This window comes from Podarcis erhardii (genome assembly GCF_964252035.2).
Source record: "Podarcis erhardii genome assembly, chromosome: 2".
NCBI classification, from domain to species: domain Eukaryota; kingdom Metazoa; phylum Chordata; class Lepidosauria; order Squamata; family Lacertidae; genus Podarcis; species Podarcis erhardii.
The window spans coordinates 38,891,569-38,915,185 of record NC_138498.1 but is presented as its reverse complement, the minus strand read 5'-3'; the positions used below and the strand labels follow the sequence as shown (position 1 = coordinate 38,915,185).

The 23,617-nt window shown below is 41.5% G+C and overlaps 1 protein-coding gene across 5 annotated transcripts in view; it reads left to right on the top strand.

Moving 5' to 3' along the window:
* Nucleotides 1–23,617, top strand: part of GAS7 (growth arrest specific 7) — a 136,242-nt gene that overhangs the window by 102,975 nt on the left and 9,650 nt on the right. For all 5 annotated transcript variants that reach the window (XM_081850813.1, XM_081850814.1, XM_081850815.1 and 2 more), the window contains exons 5-13: nucleotides 1,460–1,513; nucleotides 8,472–8,561; nucleotides 10,391–10,506; nucleotides 14,638–14,712; nucleotides 17,056–17,134; nucleotides 20,340–20,468; nucleotides 21,003–21,126; nucleotides 22,895–22,974; nucleotides 23,491–23,589. In XM_081850813.1, coding sequence (XP_081706939.1) covers nucleotides 1,460–1,513; nucleotides 8,472–8,561; nucleotides 10,391–10,506; nucleotides 14,638–14,712; nucleotides 17,056–17,134; nucleotides 20,340–20,468; nucleotides 21,003–21,126; nucleotides 22,895–22,974; nucleotides 23,491–23,589 — 846 coding nt within the window. The remainder of the gene's footprint in view (nucleotides 1–1,459; nucleotides 1,514–8,471; nucleotides 8,562–10,390; nucleotides 10,507–14,637; nucleotides 14,713–17,055; nucleotides 17,135–20,339; nucleotides 20,469–21,002; nucleotides 21,127–22,894; nucleotides 22,975–23,490; nucleotides 23,590–23,617) is intronic.

Sequence of the window (23,617 nt, the reverse complement as noted above, 5' to 3'; positions counted from 1 at the left end):
CTGGACCAATGCCAATCTGCTGTTTGGGGCATACTTTTTTTCTGCTGTGCGTGGGCAACTAATGCTAACAAAGAGGGATATTTAAAATTTTATTTACTTGCCTTGTCAGCATGAGATTAGAACATCTGAGGGAAATGGACTCATTTTCAGATTCTGGATCAGCAAGAAGCTTCCTTTGAGGGGTATTGAAGGATTCCGTTTCACATATGTGAGGATATTTTAAAGAACAATAGCAGCTGTCTGGGGGGGGGGACACATAAAGAGAAAGGCAAAAAGGATTGTGTTCAAATTGCACCATAGCACGTATAGACTGGTTTCTGGGAGAGATGTCATAGCTGGTAGAAAATGGTCCCTAAAGAAATTGTGGCATTTCTAGATCTCTGGAGTTTTGCACATAAAAATTAAGGAGACATGCGGGAGGACAGGACTGTTCTCTATCAGAGAGTATTAAGGCAGTCTTCTTCCTAGAATAAAGTTGTTGTGCTATGTTTGTCCTTGAGGTATTTTTTGTTACTCTGTGTAAAACTGGACAATGTGGCATAAATATTTCTTTGTGAGAGATAACCCTGGTAAGGACTACAAAGGACAAAACCCCCATAAATAAAAGCAATAAGGTTACAATGAATGGTGAAGCAGGACATGTTCCATCATGTTGTTAACTGTTGCACAGTAGCCTCAGACAGAATGTCATGCCAAACAAACACTTTAAAATAGGTGGCTGCTGACTCCATGTGCACTATACTTCTGATTTGGGTCATTCCATTCACTGTCAGTCTGATGCAGGTGGGTTTTTTGTTGTGTTGTTTTGATGCTTTTGCTAATTTGCAGATGGACGCAGAAGGAAGCCTTGGGGATGCCTGCAGTGTGTTAGCAACAACACTGCAGAGACTTCCTCCTCACCTTGCTTCTCGAGTCCCAGCTTTTAAAGCTGGAGTGAGGGGGGGGGCAGTGGGGCAAGCGGATGAGATGTGTGTGCAGTTGCGATATGAACCTAACAGTAAAGGAAGCCTTTGTGTACAGCAGCTGAACTGTGCGCGAAACGTAAAGCAGAGCTTCAAATAACTCTTTTAGGCACAGTAGCTAAAGAGCCCTGCTTCAGAGATGGCACGCAGTGGAAGAGTTAATTCCAAAGCTAGGCACTGATTGGAAGGGGAGGTGTCGCCGTGTTTCGGATGAATTATCTGGCTGTACAGAGCTCGTGTGCTGCTTCGTGAGCACAGTGCAGGAGTCTCCCATGCAAGAGTTGAACTGTGACACCTCTGGGGCATGGAAAGAGGCTAAGCCAGAAAGCAGGGCAGAAAAGGAATCTCCTCCAATTTGGCTTGCACAAAGCACTGAGCACCCCTGCTTCCCACACACGCACACACAAGCACACACATACACCTTCCAGTAACTCAGAATACATACCATGTCGGATGTGGAGTGCAGTTTTGACGATGCCTCTTGCCTCTCTCCTCAGAGTCCTGGGTCCCCCTCACCTACTCGAAAGCAGAACAAGGAGACCACGTTCACGGTAAGTAGAATCCCACCGTGATGATCACCAGTCCAGTTGCTATGGTGATCTAGTCACCAGAGCAAGTATCATTGCAGGGCAGGAGAGCCGTCAGTCCGTCTGTGTATGTGTTGGTGTGTTGAATCCGTGTGAAAAGGTCTGCCTCATGTTTTCCAGATGTAAACACGGTGCCTGCTTTCCACAGCAGTAGCTGCATTGAAGCCATTTTTAAAAGGCTGGAGCTAGCAGAGAGCCTGTTAAAGAGAGACAGGAAAGAAATGTCAGAAAGCAAAAGGAGAGGGTGGGGGCACTTCTTTCTGCTGTGATTTTTAAATTATAGTTGCAGCAGTGTTTCCTTTTGTTCAAAGTTGCTTCTGGGTAGATGAAGCAATTAATAGCTAATGAAGTCATCTTAAGAATGGAGTGTTCCTGTGGGCAGCACACACAATGATAAAAAGTTGACAGTCAGGGTTCCCCCCCAAGGCTGGCTTCCTTTGCAGCTTTGATGGATGACTGAAGGGGCTAAAGATCCGTAGAAAGAAGAAGAATATTTTTTGAAAAGATGCCCCGTGAAGTTGTCGTAGTATGCACTTTGGCTGAGGTCGCGAACATGCTAGATATTTCTCAGTAGGAGAGGATGAGATGCAAGCCTTTGAATCCTGGCAAACCTCTTTTGACTCCTTAAGTCCAGAAACTTATCCATTATTGCTCAGAAACCTGGCCCAGCCATCCGGGCTCCATGGATGTTAACAAAATATTTGATTTGATTGCAATGATTTAAGAGAGAGAGAGAGAGAGAGAGAGAGAGAGAGAGAGAGAGAGAGGGGTGGGGGACATTTCCCTGTGGAAGTGTGAGGTTCGCTCTTTTGCTAGCTACAGCAGTGGAAAGGAATTTGTTGAAACAACATGACACATCTCAGTGTGAATTAGAGCACCAGGAGTGGTGGTGGAGAGAACATTAGGGGGACTAGAATATGAGGTGGTGATTAGTGTCAGTGCTGTTTTCTTTGTGACAGGATTGATGTTTGGTGCTGCCACTCAGTTTTCCCAGGTTTGAGATTTAGTTTGAATGTTTCTGCCTCCTTCACCCCCCTTTCATGGTTTGGGTTCTCTAAAATGAGAGAGAAAACACAAGCAAAAACTGCTCATTTGGTATGGGTGTTGGACTTCAGGTGTGTTCCCCCCCCCCCTGGATTTTGCACTTTCTGGAAGAAATAATGCACTCTCTTAATGGCTTACACTTATTCTCAGTTGAAAGGGACGTAAAGCAGCAACCTCAGATCTTGTGAGGGGTGTCTGGGGCTGTTTCAACATTTTTTGCTCCGTACTTCACCCCATCAACATGAAACAAAACCAAACCCAGAACTTAAAGGGGGTGCAGGGGTGTAGAACAGCTGGCTGTGTACAGAAGACCTAGCTGTGGGGATAACCCCATTCAGTCAGAGGCAGTTGAAGAAACAGAAGCAGTGTGTTTTATCACTACTGCTCAGCTGCCATACGTGTAGTAACAAAATTGAAGGCTGAAAGGGGTGATTACCTTAATCCTAAGGCACAATTACATTGCAGCTGGAGTTAGGGATGATTCAATCCATTGTGGTGCCTTGGTTAGGCACCCCTGGGTTAAAGTGCTGTACTGTGACTTGGGAGACCAGGGTTCAAATCCCCACTAAGCCATGAAATTCACTGGACAGTGTTGGGCCACCCACCAACTCTCAGCCTGACCGAACTCATGGGGTTGTTGTGAGCACCTTGGAGGAAAGGCAGGATAAAATAAAAAATACTGCTCTTTGTGAATGGCTTTGTCAAGAATCATTACTGCATTTTTTGAAGCTCTTTGAGGCTACAGTAATATTTGGAAACAGCCTCATAAGTGGGTCGTCTGTATCATGGTTCTGAGTATCTGCATTAATATTGTACCTCCTGGGGGGTCAGCAACAGTGGTGCAGGTGTTTTTCTATATGGCCCATCTCATCCAAGTGGCAAATGGATTCAAATGTTGCATCTGCCATGCAGTGTCCCGACCACAGTGAAATTATTTTTTGGCAGAACCATGCCACTGAGCTTGACCAGGAGAGGCAGCAAAGAACACACACATGCACGTACCGCACCACAGGTTCTCTCCCACTCTTTTCCTCAAGCCCAGCACTTGATTTTTGAGAAGGGATTTCTATTGGATGCCACAAAGAGTTGGCTTAGAATCATAGCATTGTAGAGTTGGAAAGGGACCCCAGGGGTCATCTAGTCCAAACCCCTGCAATGCAGGAAAATGCAGGCAACTCATATGGGAATCGAACCCACAACCCCGGCAACATGCTCTAACCAACTGAGTCAACTGGAGTTGCATCTTTCTTCTGAGAAATATGTTATGAAGTGCCCTTTTCAGCTGACTGAATTCACACATAATGCCAAACTCCAAGGACTGCTTGGTTCACTTCTTGCCTCCTCCTCCTCTGTCTGCCCCCTGCGCATCACAGTTTAGGACTTCTTTCTGTAGTTTAGAGGCCAACCAAAGTTGGTCTCAATGTTGGAAATGCCAAATTATGGTTTGTGCTTCCGGTAAAGCGGGATTACCAGATTTGCAGGACAGCACAATCAGTCATTTGACTTTTCTGACACCGAGGCAAACTGTTGTTTGTCAATAAACCACAGTCAAAAGTCCTTCACAGCACATAGGAGTAGTCATAAGCTTGAGGGGCTCATTCCTGTTGCACCAAACTGTGGTTTAGCTGTATGTGTGAACACAGCCATGTTTCTCATGGGTAATATACAGAAGTTACTAACTTTCTGGGGCTAGTGGGTGAGAGAGGAGAAATGTTGATTGTGCTTGACAACTGAAGTAATTTTTCTCAAAATTGGGTTCCCAGCTGTTGTTGGACTACAACTCCCATCATCCCTAGCTAGTAGGGCTAGTGGGATGATGGGAGCTGTAGTCCAACAATAGCTGGTGACTCAAGTTTGAGAGACACTGATCTAAAAAGATAGGCATGTAAGACCATTAAGTCCGAGGTCTAAAAATTACCTAGCTTCTTCCTGTGACACAAACGCTCCTTTATATGCTGCTCTTCCAGTTTTCTCTGCTGCAGCACACAGGACTTAAAGATCTGTCTCACATATACACTCCCCGTGTGGCAGTTTGGATGAGAAATTGTGCTCTTAAAACTTGGTCACATCCAGTGGAAATACTCCGCTAAGAAGCTTTAGCAGAAATTCGAAACATCTGGAAATGTCTCCAAACCATGTTGCAAGCAAGTGATAATCCACCATGCAGCGACACCCTTCAGGTGCCAACAAGTGCTAAAATATATATTTAAAAACCCTCTCTGCTGAAAATGAAGCAACTTGACCTTTCTGACAATTGACAACCTCATGAGAGGCTTAGAGTTACATATGTTGGATGTGGTTCTTTGCATTCCAGTGTCTCATAACTTCTGTGATCCCATCCTACGACTTGAATGAAACACTCTTTCTTTTGTGTTACCATTCCAGTTTTCATGGATGTTAATTTTCCTCCCTGCCAAAAAATAAAATAAAAATTCTGCTTGTTGCCATTTAATAAGAGCAACTCCAGTGCACTCTCTTGTTAGCATTACCAGCAAAGACACTTCTTTTTCTGTGGTGTTCCTATTCAGGTTATGACCAATTTCTGGCCACATTTGGATGATCATATCTATACCTAAGGAAGCCAAGTTATGAGCAAGCCTCTTGCTCACACACCCAGCACCTTTGTTCCTTTTCAGTGAGCCACAATATAAACCAGGTAGTCTCTAAACTTAGTTTTTGGTTTTTATTCATTCTGGGAAACTCTAGTTACTAGCATTAAAACAAGCCAGGGTATTCAACTATGAATTGAAGTTTGTTTAATATCCTGGCTTGTTCCAAGGTTTTCCTGGTTCAGACTTAACAGGAAACTGTAGTTAGTTAGAAGCTTCCTCATTTAATTATAGCTTGTACCAGACGGAGGGGCAAGAAAGGAGGAAAAGGCTCATTCATATCTTGGTTTATTAAACCGATATACGATTGTCTGAACCATTTCAGTCTTCATATTACAGAATCACCTTTGACTGCTGGACACCTTGACTTCTTTGTGCATGAGTTCTTTCTGGCTATCGGGTCAACCCAATTTATATGTATTTTGTAGTGTTTCAAGCTATACCCTGGAAAAGCGAAACAAATCCAAATGCATTGTCAGCACAGCTACAACAGAAAAGATATACAGTGGTACCTCTGCTTACGAACTTAATTCGTTCCGGAGGTCCCTTCTTAACCTGAAACCGTTCTTAACCTGAGGTACCACTTTAGCTAATGGGGCCTCCTGCTGCTGCCACGCCGCCAGCGCACAATTTCTGTTCTCATCCTGAGGTAAAGTTCTTAACCCGAGGTACTTCTTCTGCGTTAGCGGAGTATGTAACCTGAAGTGTTTGTAACTCGAGGTGTTTGTAACCTGAGGTACCACTGTACCTTTGACTGTCCCAGTTGTCTGTTGGGCAGTGCCTGTTGCAAGTTCACACATGCTCCTAATCTGTATAGCTTTGTCTGGGCAATTGAGCCAATTAACACAAGTAATAATAATAATAATAATAATAATAATAATTTATTATTTATACCCCGCCCATCTGGCTGGGCCTCCCCAGCCACTCTGGGCGGCTTCCAAAAGAATATTAAAATACTATGACACATCAAACATTAAAAGCATCCCTAAACAGGGCTGCCTTCAGATGTCTTCTAAAAGTCTGGTAGTTGTTGTTCTCTTTGACATCTGGTGGGAGGGCATTCCACAGGGAGGGTGCCACTCCCGAGAAGGCCCTCTGCCTGGTTCCCTGTAACTTGGCTTCTCGCAGTGAGAGAACCGCCAGAAGGCCCTCGGTGCTGGACCTCAGTGTCCGGGTAGAACGATGGGGGTGGAGACGCTCCTTCAGGTATACTGGACCGAGGCCGTTTAGGGCTTTAAAGGTCAGCACCAACACTTTGAATTGTGCTCGGAAACGTACTGGGAGCCAATGTAGGTGACATGGGGCTGTTCACAGCGTCCCCACTCACAGTGTCCCCTTCCCTGCCTTACCATGTCCTTGGCCTTACTGTTTTGGTTGGGAATGGCGTGAATAAGGCTTCCATCTGTGTTCACTTGAACACGTGGCACAGTTCAGGCGAACGCAAATAGCCCCCTTTATACCTTCTTCACTGCATGGGACAGTTGGAAATGGTGAAGCTGTGGCCAGTGCATGGGGTGATTATTGGGACTGGGATGGCATGTGCAGCCCCCTGCCTTCTGCTTGTATTAATATTTCTTGCATGGGTGTATTTAAAAAGTTTATTTTTTTATTTTTTAAAAAATGTTTTTCTTATATATATGGAAGTAGGTTTGCTCATCCACCCAAGCTGTTGTGTGGTTCTATAGAAAGGAGACAAGTCTAACCTCTCCTCCACATTTCTGAGAACATTTAGTTAAAAACACATTTTTCTTTGAACTGTGTGTTCTTTCCCCATCCATCTCCAACACTAGAGCAAGCATCTTTGTTTCAAAAAGAGAGAAGCAGGCTCTTCCTCTCCCCTGGCAGGAAAACGGTGACATTTGAACAAGGCTTCCCCTCTTTTTCTTCTTTAATGAGTGAGGTTATCAAGGTACCCCACAACAGGACTGGGTTTAGTGCCACCATAGCAATAAGGAGATACGCCCCTGTACATCCTTGATTTTGTCCTGGTGTTATTAGGAGAATCATACACACATGTCCCAAGTCCTCTTACAGGGCCAAGAGATTCATAGCTTAAAATAATTGTACGCAATAACTTGTTCATCCTTTCCCTCCCAATTTTTGCGAGCGCTTGCAGATTATATTTTAAATGTCCCCTACAGCTTCTTGATACTGCTTTCTGTTTGTCACGTACACTGTCAACAACACAGTAAGGGCATTTAAGGAGGTCTTTTTGGTCGCTCTCTAACTAGGAAGCTTCATCAAAGCTCAAGCCCACTAATCTCTCTAAACCGTTGAGAACTTTGCATTTTGGCATGCACTATAGTATCTGTTTCTTGTCCCAAGATGAAGCAGTTGTATGGATTATAAATTTAAATAAATGCTTTCTGTCAGGCTTCATGAATTAAATTAATGAATTATGGATCCAGAGAGGAATAATTTTCAGTTGCGCTTTTTAAAAAATATGCATTGAAGTGCAACATCTGAATATTAGTCTAATGATTTTATTATTAATCTGGTTTTCTCTCCATTGTGTCCATTAGCTTCACTGGGACTTTCTGTGTACTTCTGGCATAGGCTGTTGTGTAAAATTTGGTTTTCCATTTGTAAGATCCCTTAGGCAGCTTTAACTCATTTAATGACATCCGGTCTAAGTTAGAAATGATTTTACCTAGAGCTGCTACTAGATTTCACCAAAAAGTGAAATGATAAGGCAAACATGGAGGTTCCTGTTTGGGTGAAACATTTGAGGAATTTCCACAGAGGCAAACATTTTTAGTGAAGTGGTTGCCTTTTGAATTTCATCACTAAAGTGAAATTGCAAGGCAAACATAAAGGTTCCTGTTTAAGAAGGAACATCCAAACAATTTTGAGGGTAGTAAGATTTAAACTGCAATCCTAGCCCCACTTCCCTCACCATAAACCCCATTGGATTCAATGCATGCTTGGACTTGGGCTTAGAAGTAAGTCCAGGTAGACATACCTAGTATTGCGCTTTTAGTCTAACAATAAGTACTGCACATTCTTAGTTTTATCCTCCCTCTTCTTTTAAATAAAAGAAGGAGGCATGCAGGGTTTGATGATCAGAGATCCTGTTTTGCTTAGAGTCTGCTTCCAGCCACACAAAATCTCTTACATCTGCGTTCTATGACATCTCCTGGTTAAAGCGAGCATTACATTCAGCAAGAACCTAAGCCAGCTGCGTTGCATTTATGCAGCTTTTGTTTACATGCATCTATGTTTCTGAACTGCTTTGCACGTCCAATGTATTCCTCTTTCCTTTTTGTCAGATAAACTGTGTGACGTTCCCCCACCCTGACGCAATGCCAGAGCAGCAGTTGCTGAAACCTTCTGAATGGAGCTACTGCGATTATTTCTGGGTAAGTGAGCAGCCACCCATATGCTCTTTACTGCAGCAACTGGGATTCATACAGTACGTAGCATATTGCTAAAATCTCTGTTAGCAAACATGGTTAAAATCCAAGCTTGGAAGGAGGTGCATAAGATGTTGGAGAAGTTGTTTCCCCACCTCCACAACCTAATTGCATTGCAGCCATATTACACAAGACTGGGTGACTACAATGGGCTCCTATGTTGAGTCATATTCTGGGGCTTGTAACCCCAGAAGCCAGCATCATACAAATCTGGGCAGCATGTATGTGCTCAAGCACCATCTTCCTGATTTGCTGTCATCCCATCTGGTCCTCTACAAATGCATCGTGTTAAAGTGTAGCTCAGGCATAGGCAAACTTGGCCCTCCAGATGTTTTGGGACTACAACTCCCATCATCCCTAGCAAATAGGACCAGTGGTCAGGGATGATGGGAATTGTAGTCTCAAAACTTCTGGAGGTCTGAGTTTGCCTATGCCTGATGCAGCCATTATTCCCCTTTCTTATCTTAGACCTTTCCAGAAAGGGGTCTGGGGTCCTCAGGATGCTGGGATGAGCTCTCTTAATGATTGTTGATTGGTTAGCCTGGAGAGCTGGCTAGTAATAAGGTGGTAATAAATTATCTGAGTATGGACTTTAGTTTTGGATTACAGTATACACCTCCTTTAACTTTTGTAAAAAAATTGGAGTAGATAAGTTTTAGAGAAATAAGAGAATTCCCTGCAACTTCAAATGTAATGATAACTTTAGATGAGAATAGTATAAGGAACAAGATGGCCAAACTACTTACACTGAACAAAACTCACGAGTAATCATCACCTGAGAACCCACAGCCCAATTGGACTGGAGCCCTGTTCTGTAATAAGTGCTTAGCATAATTCGGCTCCAACATGATTTGCTTCATTCAGACACAAATGGCTGAAAGGGGAAGGGGAATTTGCAAATATTATATAAGGGTTGGATGTAGTTTTCCTACAACCAGGTGTTTTTTTTTTTTTTGTAAACAATAAAATTAGATGATTTAGACTTTCTTGATAAAAAAAAATGTGGTTGTCTTCACAAAGAATGAGGGCAGAGGGGAGTTCAATTGAATTCCATGCATCCGAGGAACCATTTTGTTTTCTCTTTTACATTTCATGTGATATTTCCAAGTACATGCAAAATGTTAGATGTACAGCATCAGAATTCTCTTGCAGAACTAGAGGTTGCCAGAAATGGAAACCTTGCAGCACCCACTGTGCAATATTGCCCTGCAGGGATAAAGAAGCAGTAGGGAAACAACAAATAAGTGGGGGAGGGAGAGAATGGATAGAAAAGAGGTAGGAACTGTCCAGGGAGCAAGGCTTCTGTGGTAGGCCAGGAGGTATTCTGAGTAAGAGTCTGGGGAAGAGAAGCCTATATGCCAGTTTGTAAAAAAATATGTGGCTAGTTCTGACCTTGGTCATTTGTCCCTGCCACAAGCATGGGTTGTTTTCTCCCTTATATTAATACTGTCAATTCCTATTAACACAGAATCTGCTGTCTTTTAACTACCTGTTTCATATATGCCAGAGCAGCCCCTAGTGGCAATGATCTGGTATTTGCTGGAAATTCTGCTAGCTCTATTGAAGTCGTCTTTGAAGATCTGCTAGCAGCTGTTGTATTTGTTGCATTAGGCAAAAATATCCTGAATAGAATTGCCAGCTTGTGACTTGGGGGCGTTTGAGGTAATTCTTAGCCCACTTTCCAATATCTGCTGCGTGCCGGAGCTGCTAAGTGCTTTGGCACATCTTCTGACGCCTCTAGTATGGCATATATTCTAACTGCACGTTTCCTTTAGACTGATAAGAAGGATCCTCAAGGAAACAGCACCGTCTCGGGATTTGAAATTCTTCTTCAGAAACAACTGAAAGGAAAGCAAATGCAAAAAGAGATGGCGGAATTTATTCGGGAAAGGTAACTTGTAAATTCACTTCTTCTTTCATTGGTTTCTGTCTCCATTAGTGAGACACCTGCTTCCGTTAGTCCCTTAGTAAATAACTTGCTTTCACTTAAGCACACCCGGTCTTGACAATTTGGAAGGCGAATACTAGCATGGATGGGTTCCTTGGCCTGTTCTGTCTTGACTACTTTATATTCCTACAGACTACCAGCAGTATCTTATTCTCACTTTCATAAGCTCATTTATCTAAAGCTTTGCAAATGGTTTATCCAAACATGAACACATGGCAATTATATTCAGCAAAAGAATCAACAGCTAACAAGTTTTTCAATCGGCATTGTGTATGGGGTTCTGGGCCAAATTCAGCAATTTGTGGCTATGTTAGCACTGTAGAAAAGCTCAGTTTTAGAAACACATGCATTCATTTTTGTGAAATTCATGTAAAATAGTATATGATATCTGCTCTTGATGTTGTGGTTCACACAGAGAAGATGCTGTATGCCTGCAGAGTTACCTGCCCTCCTTCTCATGCTTTCTGACATGCACCTCTGCCCAACACTTGTCCACAAGCTTGTATCACCATGGCAGCAACAACACTCCATGCTTATACTGTATCTGTCATAGGTGGTTCAAAATAAGTCAAGTGAGTTAGTGTGTCTTTCTAAATAATAAGATGGTTTGAAATATTCAGTGGCTGCAGTTGTTGTTTTTATGAATTCATGAACAGTAAGAAGCTATTGAAGTGATGTACAATAAGGTAATATGGGATAAAATACCAAAGATACTGAGTCTTAAAAACAATGAAGCCATTTTTTAAAAAAATTCAGTCAGTATTCCAGTAAATGTTCCAGTAAATGACTGGGTCACACTTCAAGGAAAGTCTTCTTAAATAAGAAGGCAGTGATAGCCACTCAGACATCAAGCAGGTGCCTAATTTCAGCTGGCAACTAATTCAAGAAGGGTCAGTTGATGGGTCTGATCCAGTTTCCCAGCCATACAATTCTGTAGCTTGGATCCTATTTTTCCTTCTGTGAAAGGAACAGAATTCACCCTCATGGAATGGGACTTTTACATCTTCTGCAGCCTGTACCCATCAAAACCTGCTTCTGGTGATTGGAAATGGTGTGGGAAATGTTGCAAATGGAATAGGGAGACAGTAGAAGTCCCTTATCATACATGAATGGAGGAGCAACATCTATATGCCCAGAGCTGCTCTTTATAACATTTGTCTATATGCCCGGAGTTGCTCTTCTTAAATGGAAGGACTTGAGAGAAGGACCTTAGATCCAGTGAAGTCTTTGGCTGACAGAAGGTGGGGAGGCGATTTTTTAAATAAATAAATAAATATCCCTATATACACACACCTGGGACCCCTTCCATGCTATTCCAGAAAGTCCCCCTACCCTCTAGAGTGGATTTTCAGAGTTCACAAGGGCTGTATTGGATGAGCAAAAATGACCTCCCCTAGTATTTTTCTGCAGGATTGTCCTGTAAACAAACAAACAGAATGCTCAAGAGATCTCTATTTTCATCCCCTGTGTCTCCCGAAATCATAAAGCTGGGTTGTCGGATTTAAGAAATTCTGGTTTCAAGCTAGCAAGGCATTTAATTTTTTCATATTGTTTGATATTAGTACAATCCCTGTATTTACTAAGGGTCCATTTTAATCTTCACTGTAGAGACTTAGGAATCATAGAAGTACAAATCCTCTTGAGTTCTTTCTACTTCACGATCTTCAGTGACTTTAGCACGTTCAGGGGTGGGGATCTTTCCTCACCCCATCCGGTCTGCCTCTGCTCTGCTAGAACATAGTTTAAATAACTCAAAATATATGCAGGACATGAAAGGAGAAGGCGCGCGAGAGAAAGATAAACAGTTATTATTTATAGCTGCTCATTATTTATAACTACTCTTAGAAGAAAAAGAGCACTGTTATAAATAGCTTTCCTAATAATAATAATAATAATAGGATGGAGATTTACTTCTCTATGGCTTGCAATGGAGAACTGGAACACTGTGTTCCAAGAGTGGACTTTGCCTGGTCAGAGGACAATGAAGGCGCCACTACCATTACCCATTTCAATTGGACAGTGGTGAATTGGTAGGAAAACATTATATTGTGCCAGTGGAAAATCTTAAGCATAAGGACAAGTGGGAATCCTTTTGACAGAGTATAGATCATCAACAGATCCACACAGCTCTTGAGCACAGAAAGTAACCTTTGGCACAAAATGGCAAATATATAAATATGTGTCCATAAATATATTACATAGCCATATCCCATATCTTCCATGGAAATGGGAGAGCAGAGGCCATTCACAGCTTTACAAAAGAAATAGTAGTTTACATGGATTGATATCATTCTCACATCTTCTTGGAAAATGTCTTTATCAAGGGGGAAACTTGGAAAAGCCCCCCAAGCAGTTTTTATCAAATACAGTGGTTCCCCGCAAGACGAATGCCTTGCAAGACGGAAAACTCACTAGACGAAAGAGTTTTCTGTTTTGGAGGTGCTTCGCAAAACGAATTTCCTATGGGCTTGCTTCGCAAGACGAAAATGTCTTGCGAGTTCCTGCGGGTTTTTTCCCCTTCCCCCCCTTTTTCTAAGCCGCTAAGCCGCTAAAAGCCTCTATACTGCTAATAGCGCTAATCCGCTAAGCCGTCAATGGGCTTGCTTCGCAAGACGAAAAAACCGCTAGACGAAGAGAATCGCGGAACGGATTCTTTTCGTCTTGCGAGGCACCACTGTAGTACAACTCTGTTTTTGCTTGACACTGAGATGTTTGGTTTGGATTGGGGGGGGGGGGGGTTATGAAAAAAAACCCACACAATAGCAGTTTAGGCACCTGTCTTTTTGTCAGTGTCTTTTCTATGGGTGTATTTGACCCCCTGCTTGGGAGACTATTCACTGCTCCCCACAGTGTTGGGGTGTGTGTAGGTATTTCAAATATATACGATTTTAGCATAGTACAGAGCTCCACGATTTTAGTCCACAGACCAGAGCTGCATCAGCATCTGCCTTAAAAGGTGGATGGGGCTGCCCACCTGTCAGTCACGTAATGTAACAAATGGCATCAAGTGTTTTGGTGCTTTGAAGTCCTGAAGTCAGGAAAAAAGCCTTCCTTTAGCAGTTCCTTGTTCTTTGTGAGGTGCTTTGAAGCCCTGACTTTGGCACTTCAAAGAGCAGCCAAACTGAGAAACCTTGGATGCACTCAGTGCTTTTTTTCTGTAGGTACTCAAGGGTACAGAGTATTGTCATCTTCCTTTTTCAAATGTTGTGAAAAAGTGAAAAAAGCACTGGGTGCACTAGAGAGTTTCCTCAGGGAGGAGTTCTCTCACACATCCAGACCAAGCTGGACTGAGCTCCCTACATATAATCCAATGTATGAGGGGTTCAGTCCTACTTAGCACTGAGTTTGCATGCACAACAGAGTTTCTTGCAAGAGGTGCCTTTGCCTATGGAAATTTCATGGAGGGGATGGTATGGCCAGGAGGAAGAGTGGGGGGAGCCTGAGGATTTGGAGCTAGAGGAGTCTGTGAATGATCCCAATAGAGTGGAATTGGGGTCTCAAGAAGTGTCTGATGCCAAGGGAAGGCTAGGAGACCTGGAAGGGGAAGATTCAGACCCTGAGGAAGACCAAGCAGATTGTCAAAGGGCTACTTGTTCATCACACCTTATTTATCAGCCTGTTTGTATTGATGGGGCTATGTAGAACAATGGAATATCTCACTATGAGGAGTAGCAGAGAAAGATCCTCTTGCAGGTGGATCCTCTTGCATCATAAATACATTTTTTGACTTAAAGAAAACCGAAATCTTGCTTTGGCTTCTGGTAAGAGCTGGACTAGGTTCAGCTGTTTTGACAAGTCGGAAAGAGCTGTCCAACCTGGTTCCACATACCAGGGAGGTGGAGCTGCTTTGTCCTGTTACACACAACCTATTCTTTCCATCATCATAGGTATATGGGGTTAGGGTTGAAGACACAAGAATTGACCTGTATTACCTTGGTGAGGATTTTCAATAATGATTACTCAACTTGTTGGGTTTTGCAAGTTGAGTTATACAATGTGTGAAAACATCTATTGCAATGTGAGATACTGTTCTTCTAAATGATATATTTCTGCTGGTGTTCTTCCATTCTCCAGGATAAAGATTGAGGAAGAATATGCCAAGAACTTGTCCAAACTATCACAAAACTCATTGGCTGCCCAGGAAGAAGGGTAAGGTCATATTCTTACCATTGTGAGAGTGGATGAAATCCCATGTAGCTATAAAACCTGTGCCTTTACTTAAATAATTTCTCCGCTCTTTCTTGCTTTCTGTCTGGGATCGACATTGGGCCCTGGGTCCATCCTGTGTGATTTCTTTCTTTGGAAATCAGCACAAGAATGAAAGGTTGTAATTTGTACTCTGATGGGGAAGAAGAGGATCAGTTGCCCACCTATCCATTGAAAAAATGAAAAGAAAAAAAGTGTATTGATACTTCAGTAATGTGTTAAGTGTTTGGAAGTTAGAAGAGAAAGTAAGGATCCTAGAGAAATATACCTCTTCTCTTTCCGTGGAAGTTTCAATCCAGCACAACTGTATAGCAGGCCAGCTGTCAAGTAGCAGTAAGCCATAGTTAATGGTTTATTAAGACAGAGCAGTGCACACTGCCTGATTACTCCTGCTTTGTGCCTCACCAGTGGGAACAACCAGCCATGAATCATTGGCTTGTTGTTAGGTCCAAACTGGGATTCTGTTTTGTTTCTCTTTAATAAACCAGATCAACAAGCCAACAACAAACAATGGCTTTATGTCGATGAGTAGTCATGGTTTGTTAGAGTGAAACAAACCACATCTCAGGTTCAGGCTTCATGGCTTGTTTCTCCCACTAGGGGACAAGCTGGAGTGGAAGCGATTGGGCAATGTGCTCTAGCACACTGTTCAGTCCAAATAAGCCTTTAACCGTGACTTACTGTTATTTGCAAATGCGGTCAATGAGCATATATAATGCAGCCTTTTGATACATTTGATTTTTCTTGCAATGGGGATTTGACCACCTTTTATGTCCTTTCCAACTCAGAAATGTGATTCGTATTTTATTATAAGTCTTTGCAGTTCATCTATTCTAGATTCGCCGTGGCATCTGACGAGGTGGACTCTAGTCTACAAAAATATATCCCAAAATAAATGTTAGCCTTTAAATAAATTTGTTCATCTAAGGAGTCTCTACAGACCCTTTGATGTTTCTTGCCACAGAGTATAATTGAATCGCAAACATCTGATAACTTAGTTTGCTCCCTTAACAAATTCCTTGTTCCTTTTTACTCTTCCTGGAGGAGAGTATATTGATTGCAGGAATTCACAGTTTATTCGTTTTCTACTCTGGAGGACAAGAGGAATTTTAATGGGGCATGCCTGCATACCAAATAGTGAATTGGGTTTCTGCCTGGATGCATTCAATTCCTGGTTCCAAAAGAGATGTAGGCAAAATAATTCCTGTCTTGTACAAAAACTTTGGATTTCAGCATGTCCGTCTATAGTATTAAGATGGCTTTCAGACACTAGCAAACTGTCCAGTATCATTTACTTACGCTGTACATTTCTTCTGTTTCAGTGGCTATGGAACTTTTTAATTTTTTGTGATATGGGGGGGGCATGTAGCAAGGCAGATTAACTTTCTTTGTCACCTGGCATTCATTACATTTATATCCTGTCTTTTTCAATGATGAAACTCGTGTAAACTTCCAGCTCATTACCTAATGTTACCTTATGTTATTATACCCTCCAGTAGACTAATTCTCACAAGTTATTGGACACTTTGCTTGGAGGAGCTACTAAGAGTTTGGAAGACATGTTTGAAAAGACTATTAAAAGAAATCACATTGTTTATTTTCTGTCACCTGAGAAAATTAATTCAATTCTCTGTGTTGTCACGGGCTCATTTCAATTGTTTGACATTTTGAGGCTTAACAAACAAACAAACAAACAACTCATCCAAACGGCTCCTCATTAGGTAAAACCTTCCTAAATGTAATTGGAGTCTGATGGGAGACACTCTGGATCTAATCAACATTTTATGGCTACTCTACATATTATGCTTCAATTTATGGTTAAGCTATCCCTTTTGGTATTTAAAAGTATCAAATTACACACTCGAATCAGTAGCTGAAGAAGTCATTAGTTACCTCTGCTGAATTATTATAACTACAAGTAAGAGCACAGGTAGAAAAGTTGCTAGTTTGTCTCAAATGAATGGTAATTATGAGCCTAAACAGCACTAAGGGATTGTGAGTGTAATTTATTCCAGGGGGTGGATGGGGAAAATGGGATGAGATTTTGCTGAAAATAATTATGTTCATCTTCCTTCCCCCAAATGTGAATCTGAACATGAGTCTAGAGAGAAAAATTATGTAGGATAATTTACATTTTTTGTCTTTTGAGTTCAGCACTCTGAAATGCTGCTGTTCCCATTATATGTAGTATTTGGAATGCTACTGCCCACAGAAACGTACGTTTGTAATGATGAGAATTGGATGCTAATGAATGAGTAAATTTCTTACCCGTCACATATGTTTCAGGACGCTTGGAGAGTCTTGGTCTCAGCTGAAGAAAAGCCTGGCTGATGAAGCAGAGGTTCACCTCAAGTTTTCCTCCAAGGTAATCACTTCATAAGGAATCTTCTGTGTGGGGTTGAGACCAGCAGAACATGTTTTCTGAAAACTGGGGTGCAGTTTTACATAAAAGCTGCATTTGCGGGATTTTCATGGGTACACTGGATAAGATGTCTGAGGAACAGAAGGATCCCAGTGAGTTGCTTTTCCCCAAAATCAGAAGCTATTTAAGCAAATGACTGTTGTGGCCCTCTAATGCTGGTTGATAGGAAGCTGCCTTCCATCAGGACAGACTGTGGTTTACTCTGGCTGGCAGTGGTCTCTTACATAATCTGTTCTGCAATCCTTTTTTTAAGTGGTGATGCCTAGGTTTGAACTTTGAACCTTCTGCACTCAAAGCATGTCCTCTGCCATTGATCTGTGGTCCCTTCATTGATTCCTAAGAAAGCACCATATGCAAACTTTAGGCATGAACCAGCCAAAGTTTTATTATTATTATTAAATATTTTCCGTTTTCAAAAGTTTACAGATACACATTTTACAGTCTTGTACTTCCAATACAAATACATGTCAGACTTCCCTCCCCCCTTTTGTGGTTTCTTATTTAAATTTTTAACACCGCATTTTCCGCTTTACTCCATTTCAAATTGTTCTACAATTAACCTTAATTATCCTTTTAACTTTTTGTTTTAAGTTAAGCCTACCAACATACTTAGTTGCATACCATGGTTTTTCAAATATTCCACAAATATTCCCCACTCCTTAATAATAATAATAATTTCTCTTGGTTTCTTAGCACACCTGTTAATTTTGACATTTTGGCGTAATCCATCAGTTTTGTCAACCACTCTTCCCTAGTTGGAACAGCATCCTCTTTCCATATCTGAGCAAATACCATCCTTGAACCAGCCAAAGTTGATCTTTTTCAAGTACTATGAGTCAAGTCCATGAGAGAGATTAAAGCATTAAAATATTGAAATTTGAAAGCTTTTATCGTTGAATTGCACTTCCAATTAAAAATTATAAACAGCCTTATTCAAAGGTTAGCAGCTTAGAAATAAACAGAAAAATAGGTTAGCACATTGTGGAATTATCACTTAATGGGTGCATATCCTCTGATAGAGACAAGTTCTGCAGATAACTTTTTTCCATTTTCATCTGATAAATGTGCCAGTTTCCTTGGAATCACAATGCTCAAGGCTGCAAGCTCAGTTAATGTGGGTGGAGTTTAGTGTATGGGTTGTGTGATTACTGCATAATATGTGTGCTGGGGCGGTATTCAGTTTGAAAATCTGGGATGGGTAGAAATTAACTACCTTCAGTGCTATCACAGCACTTTAGAAAGAAAACTATTAGCGACCTTTTTTCATCAGTCTGTGCCTGGAAGGAATCCTCAGCAGTCCTATTGATTCAGCTGAATAACTGCCCTTCTTGTGATCAAGTTGTTAAGAGATTAGACAGCAGACAAATTTTGCCTGCTTCATGGTTTCAATTGTTTTTTGTTTTTTTAAAATAATATTTATTACTTTTAAAGCTTACAAAAAAGAAAAGGAAGAAAGAAGACAAAAGAACAAAAAGGAACAAAAAAGAGAAAAAACAATACAATACAATACATAAACAGTACAAAACACAACCTTAACACATTAAACTAACACAATAAACTAAACCAAACAAAACAAAAACAATTTAAAAACATACATCATACCTTTTCCATATTGTATCTTTCATTCCCTTGTATCATTGACCTCCTCTCACCTCCCTCTTTGTATTCCACTTCCATTAACTGTTTCAGCAATTCCTTTCTATCTTTCTCTATTTTCTATCATATAAATGTCTTAACATATTTTTAATCTTATTTCCATTAAAATTAGTATACTTATTTAAGCTTAACTCCTTATAGTATTTCAGCTAAAGCCATAAAATTTCCTTCCAACATTTTTCTATCACTCATTAATTTTACAATATTTCTATATATAGACTTTAAATTTCCAATCTTCTTCCACCATCTCCTCTCCCCAGTCTCGGACTCTGCCAGCCACTTCCGTCAACTCCATAGAGTCCATCAACCTGGAGATCTTATGTCCGAGGCTCTTAACTCTTTTCCACGTCCCTTCTGCCAGTCTTCTTCATATTCTTTGATGCTAAAGAGCAGATCTCGGGGAAACTCCAATCCAACGATACTTTTATTCCTTCTCAACCGGTCAGCCAGATTTCCATAATTAAAGCTAGGATCCATAAAGTATTTCAGGGCATGTTTCAAAATTCCTCCAAATCCAAAGGCCCCCAGAACTCCAATCTCCTCCTGACCCAAGTCCATATTCCAAAAGTCAGTTAATCCCTGCATAGAGGGATCTTTCCAACTTTCCTTTTCTAGTCCAGGCCAGGCTCCGATCTTCAAAATCTGACTTTTTCTAGTCTCAATCATAAAGGGCCTCAACTTGTAGTCCTCAATTTGCCTCTGTAAGGCTAAAGCTCCCCCTTGTGTTACTTTAAGTTTGACAACAGCAACTTTCTCCTTCTCCTTTTCAGCAATTTGTCCTGTTGAAATAGATTCCTGTGCCAAATCCTGAATAATTTCTGTATTGGTGCTCACTTTTGGTTCCAAAATGTCAATTTTAGTAGTCATAGCACCCATCTTTTTATGAAGCTGTTCCAACAGGTGGCTTATCTTAGAAAATGCAGTCCATAAGGTTTCTCCTGTCGACATTCTTGAATATCCAAGGTCAATCTCTAGTTCTCACAGTTCTTATCAAGCAGCTGGAGATTTCCCAGCTCCACTCTTGTAACAGTTTCAAAAGCTCCCTCTAGAGGGGAACAGTCTCCACTTGTATTAATCTTTTCCAGAAGATTTCAATCAGGAATACAGAACTTGGAGACAAGGCTAAAAATACTTTCTCCCCCGGTGCTGTTACTATTCCAGTTGATGTTTGAAGTATGGTGCTCCTGGCATCCTAGAATCACCAGATGCTGTGGATGAGAAAATATTTGTAATTGTAATTGGGGGTTTTTTATTTTTTTCTAAATTGTTCCATTATGGATGTATTTGTCAGCATGGACTCCTTCAGAAGGATGGGTGGGATTTAACTTGAATGAATGAACAAACAAATAAAAATAGAGTGTGTCACCCACACTATACAAACTGGAAATTTCCTATGCCATACACCTTGAAAGAATTGTGGCCAAAATAGAGGTGTATTAATTATCAGCCATTATTCCTTCCTCAACCAAATTTCCCTTGCCCTTTGTTTCAGCTCCAGGCAGAGGTGGAGAAACCCCTTCTCAACTTCCGAGAAAACTTCAAGAAAGACATGAAGAAGTATGACCATCACATTGCTGATCTGAGGAAGCAGCTGGTTAGCCGGTATGCATCCGTGGAAAAGGTAAGCCAAAGCAGTCAGATGAGTTCATTTGAGGGGGGTCAGTGGGCTGCCTGAAGGTTAGGGATAACTTGGCAATGCCACCTTCAGAAACAGACAACGATAGCTTATGTTTCTTCCCCTGCCAAATCTGTTTTGGTTTGAAGAAACAAGTGCATGTAGTTCATACTTCAACTTTTTAGCGTGCCCTATATTAAGCCAAAGTAGCTGATTTCTCAGACGAACATAGTGTAGATATTAATATTATTAAATGTTGTTTGCTCCAGCATTCCTAATGATTTAATAGTTGCCACATCTGAAGAACTACTCTGAAGAGCACCTTTAATCTTTTCTGTGGTGCTAAAACTATCACACAGAAGAGGAAGAATCTCTGTGTCTCATGGTTCATGTTCCAGGTTCATGGCCTCCAACAAGGGCATATGTTCCATATTGCAGTGATTAATTCTGAAAGAGGGGGAGGAATATGAAAAAGAGGAGGCAAATGGGTATTGTTTTTCTGCTGAGGAGGATTTCATGGCCATTTCTTTTTGTTTCAAGGCCCGAAAAGCATTATCGGAGAGGCAAAAGGATTTAGAGATGAAAACACAGCAGTTGGAGATAAAACTCAGCAACAAGACAGAAGAGGAAATTAAGAAGGCTAGGCGGAAGTCCACCCAAGCTGGTGAGTGAGGATAACGTGTGTTAAGAAGACAGGGAACAGTGGTGTAAAAAGAAAGTTAGATGGAACAGAGTCCCTGCTGTTTTAGCTAAGGAGAAAACTTAAGTTCAGGAAGCACTATTTTGTGAGAGGATAAAGAGAGCACAAATGCTGACTGGGTTACTCCACTTCCCCAATGTGATGCCCTCCAGATGTTGTTGGACTACAACTTCCATCAGTCCTAGCCAGCATGGCTAATAGCCAAGGATGATAACAGTTGTGTTCCAACAGCATCTGATGGACACCAGGTTGAGGAAGGCTGACTAACTTCCTGAATCTTAACATTTGGTGTTGATCAGGACTGAATTCATAACAGTTCCTTCCTTCTGCTTAGATCGCAAATATTTACTACAGACACCCCAAGGTTTAGGTGCTATTGATAAGTTCCAGGATTTAGCTTCTCCCCCCCCCCCCCCCACACAAAGGACCACTGTTTACATACATCTGAAAGACAAGAGGAGGAAAAATATGTAGAGCAATTAAGGAAAAGTGACCAATTATGCAGGTCTTTGTAATGCTGGAAGAGTCAGACAGGAGTTTAGTATATCAAATCGTCAACACTCCTTGAAGCTGGTTAGTCCAGTGATGTGACTTTCTGTGACTAAATTTGTCCATTTCTTCTCTGTTTCCTTGTATTAAATATGTGACTAGCAGAAAGTAGTTCTGGAGGTGCTCTCTACATTCAACACTTTGTGATTCCATGTAAATTGTGTTTTATAAAATACATACTCTCTGATTTGTACACTAGATGGCAGGAGAGATATTCACTGCTGCTTGACTCAAAAACCTTGCTTTAAAAATCATATGATTTAAAAACAGCATTAGCCTGGGTCTGCTTCTGCATTTGTTCTACTTGAAAACAATATTTGGGGTCTTCGGTAGTAGCAGCATTAGAATGATCCATACTGAAACTGATAAGAGGAGCAGCTTTTCCTGCTGCTTACCAGCATGCTGCAATGTGAGGGTAGCAGTGAGGGCTAGGCAGGGGCGCTTGATTGGCTCTGCTCATATGACATCACTGCTGCCCTGCTGCACCTCCACACCATTCTGGTACATGGCAGTAATTCTGCTGCGAGGAAATCAGGTATATGGTGCCACTTGTCCCTCCCTGACAGCTACTCCTGGCCAGTAAAGAGAGTTTAACAAAGGGAAGCCATAAAACAAGCATGGATTGCCCATTTGACATAGCAAATAAATATCCAAGGCTTGGGGCAAAAACTCCATTTTGTTTCCTCACTGAACTGTACTTTTGTTTCTCAGTCCAATTGAAATTTCAAAAAGTGGGAAACAATATTTTTCCCTTTGTTCCATGGCACAGTTTCTGAATATTTTCATGACTCTTGGCCTCTGTGGCCAGGGAGACTTGGGGAGATTTCCTTGAAGGGAGAGGAGGACACACCTGGGAGGTAGGAAATCACTGGACTGGTTTGTTTCTCAGTGTTTGTCTTACAAACATGCTCCATTGTGAGGCATGCTGTCCAGCTGGATGAGCCCGTGGTTTGTGTTTGACAACTATGTTTCACTCCTATTAATAAGGATGGAGAGATCACCACTCACTTCTCTCCTAATGAGTTTGATTTAGCTACACTACATTCTCTTTGGTCTTAACACCTTGCATGTAGAAACTTGTAGATAACTGCACTTTCACTTCTAAGTAACCTTTAGAGCGAGTGAGCGGGCTTGCAAAAAAAAAAGTTACTCACTGTTCTTTGCTTTGCTTTGTGTGTTGCAGGAGATGACCTCATGCGCTGTGTGGATCTGTATAATCAAGCCCAGTCAAAGTGGTTTGAAGAAATGGTGACCACCTCTCTGGTATGTCATGTAGGGTCTCTCCATGTTATGCTTGCAAAACTTCAGTGATAAGTGCCCATCTGGTAAACGTTATCAAAAGTTCAGCCCATGCCTGATCTTGCCACAACATTCTCAGGTCCAACTCTGGGCGGCTTCCAGCATATCTAAAAACATAGCAAAACATTAAACCTTAAAAAGCTATCTTGGCAAAGTCAGCATACATTGTGTATGCAACAGTTTTTCTAGTCTGTGCACTGTTACAGTGGCCCCTGCATTCTGAGAGGGCTCATTACAGAGACTATCGATTGGGTAGTCATAGTAGGAGCTGTGGTAGCAGGTAAAGCCCTCATCTGCTTCAGCTCTTGTTTGATCCATGCTCTCGTTTTGGATGGATTCTTTAGAGAACAATAGTGAAGTTCTTAGTCACTAAGAAATTCTAGGTGGTTCACATAAAGCAATCTCACCTTTCATTTGATGTTCAAGTATACTGCCTTATCCCCCATCTTTTAATGAAAATCTTTTATTGTTTCCTTTCAGGAGCTTGAGAGGCTAGAGGTGGAGAGAGTGGAGATGATTCGGCAGCACCTTTGTCAATATACGCAGTTGCGGCACGAGACAGATATGTTCAACCAAAGCGTGAGTCTGCTTGGCCTTTTCTCCTTTC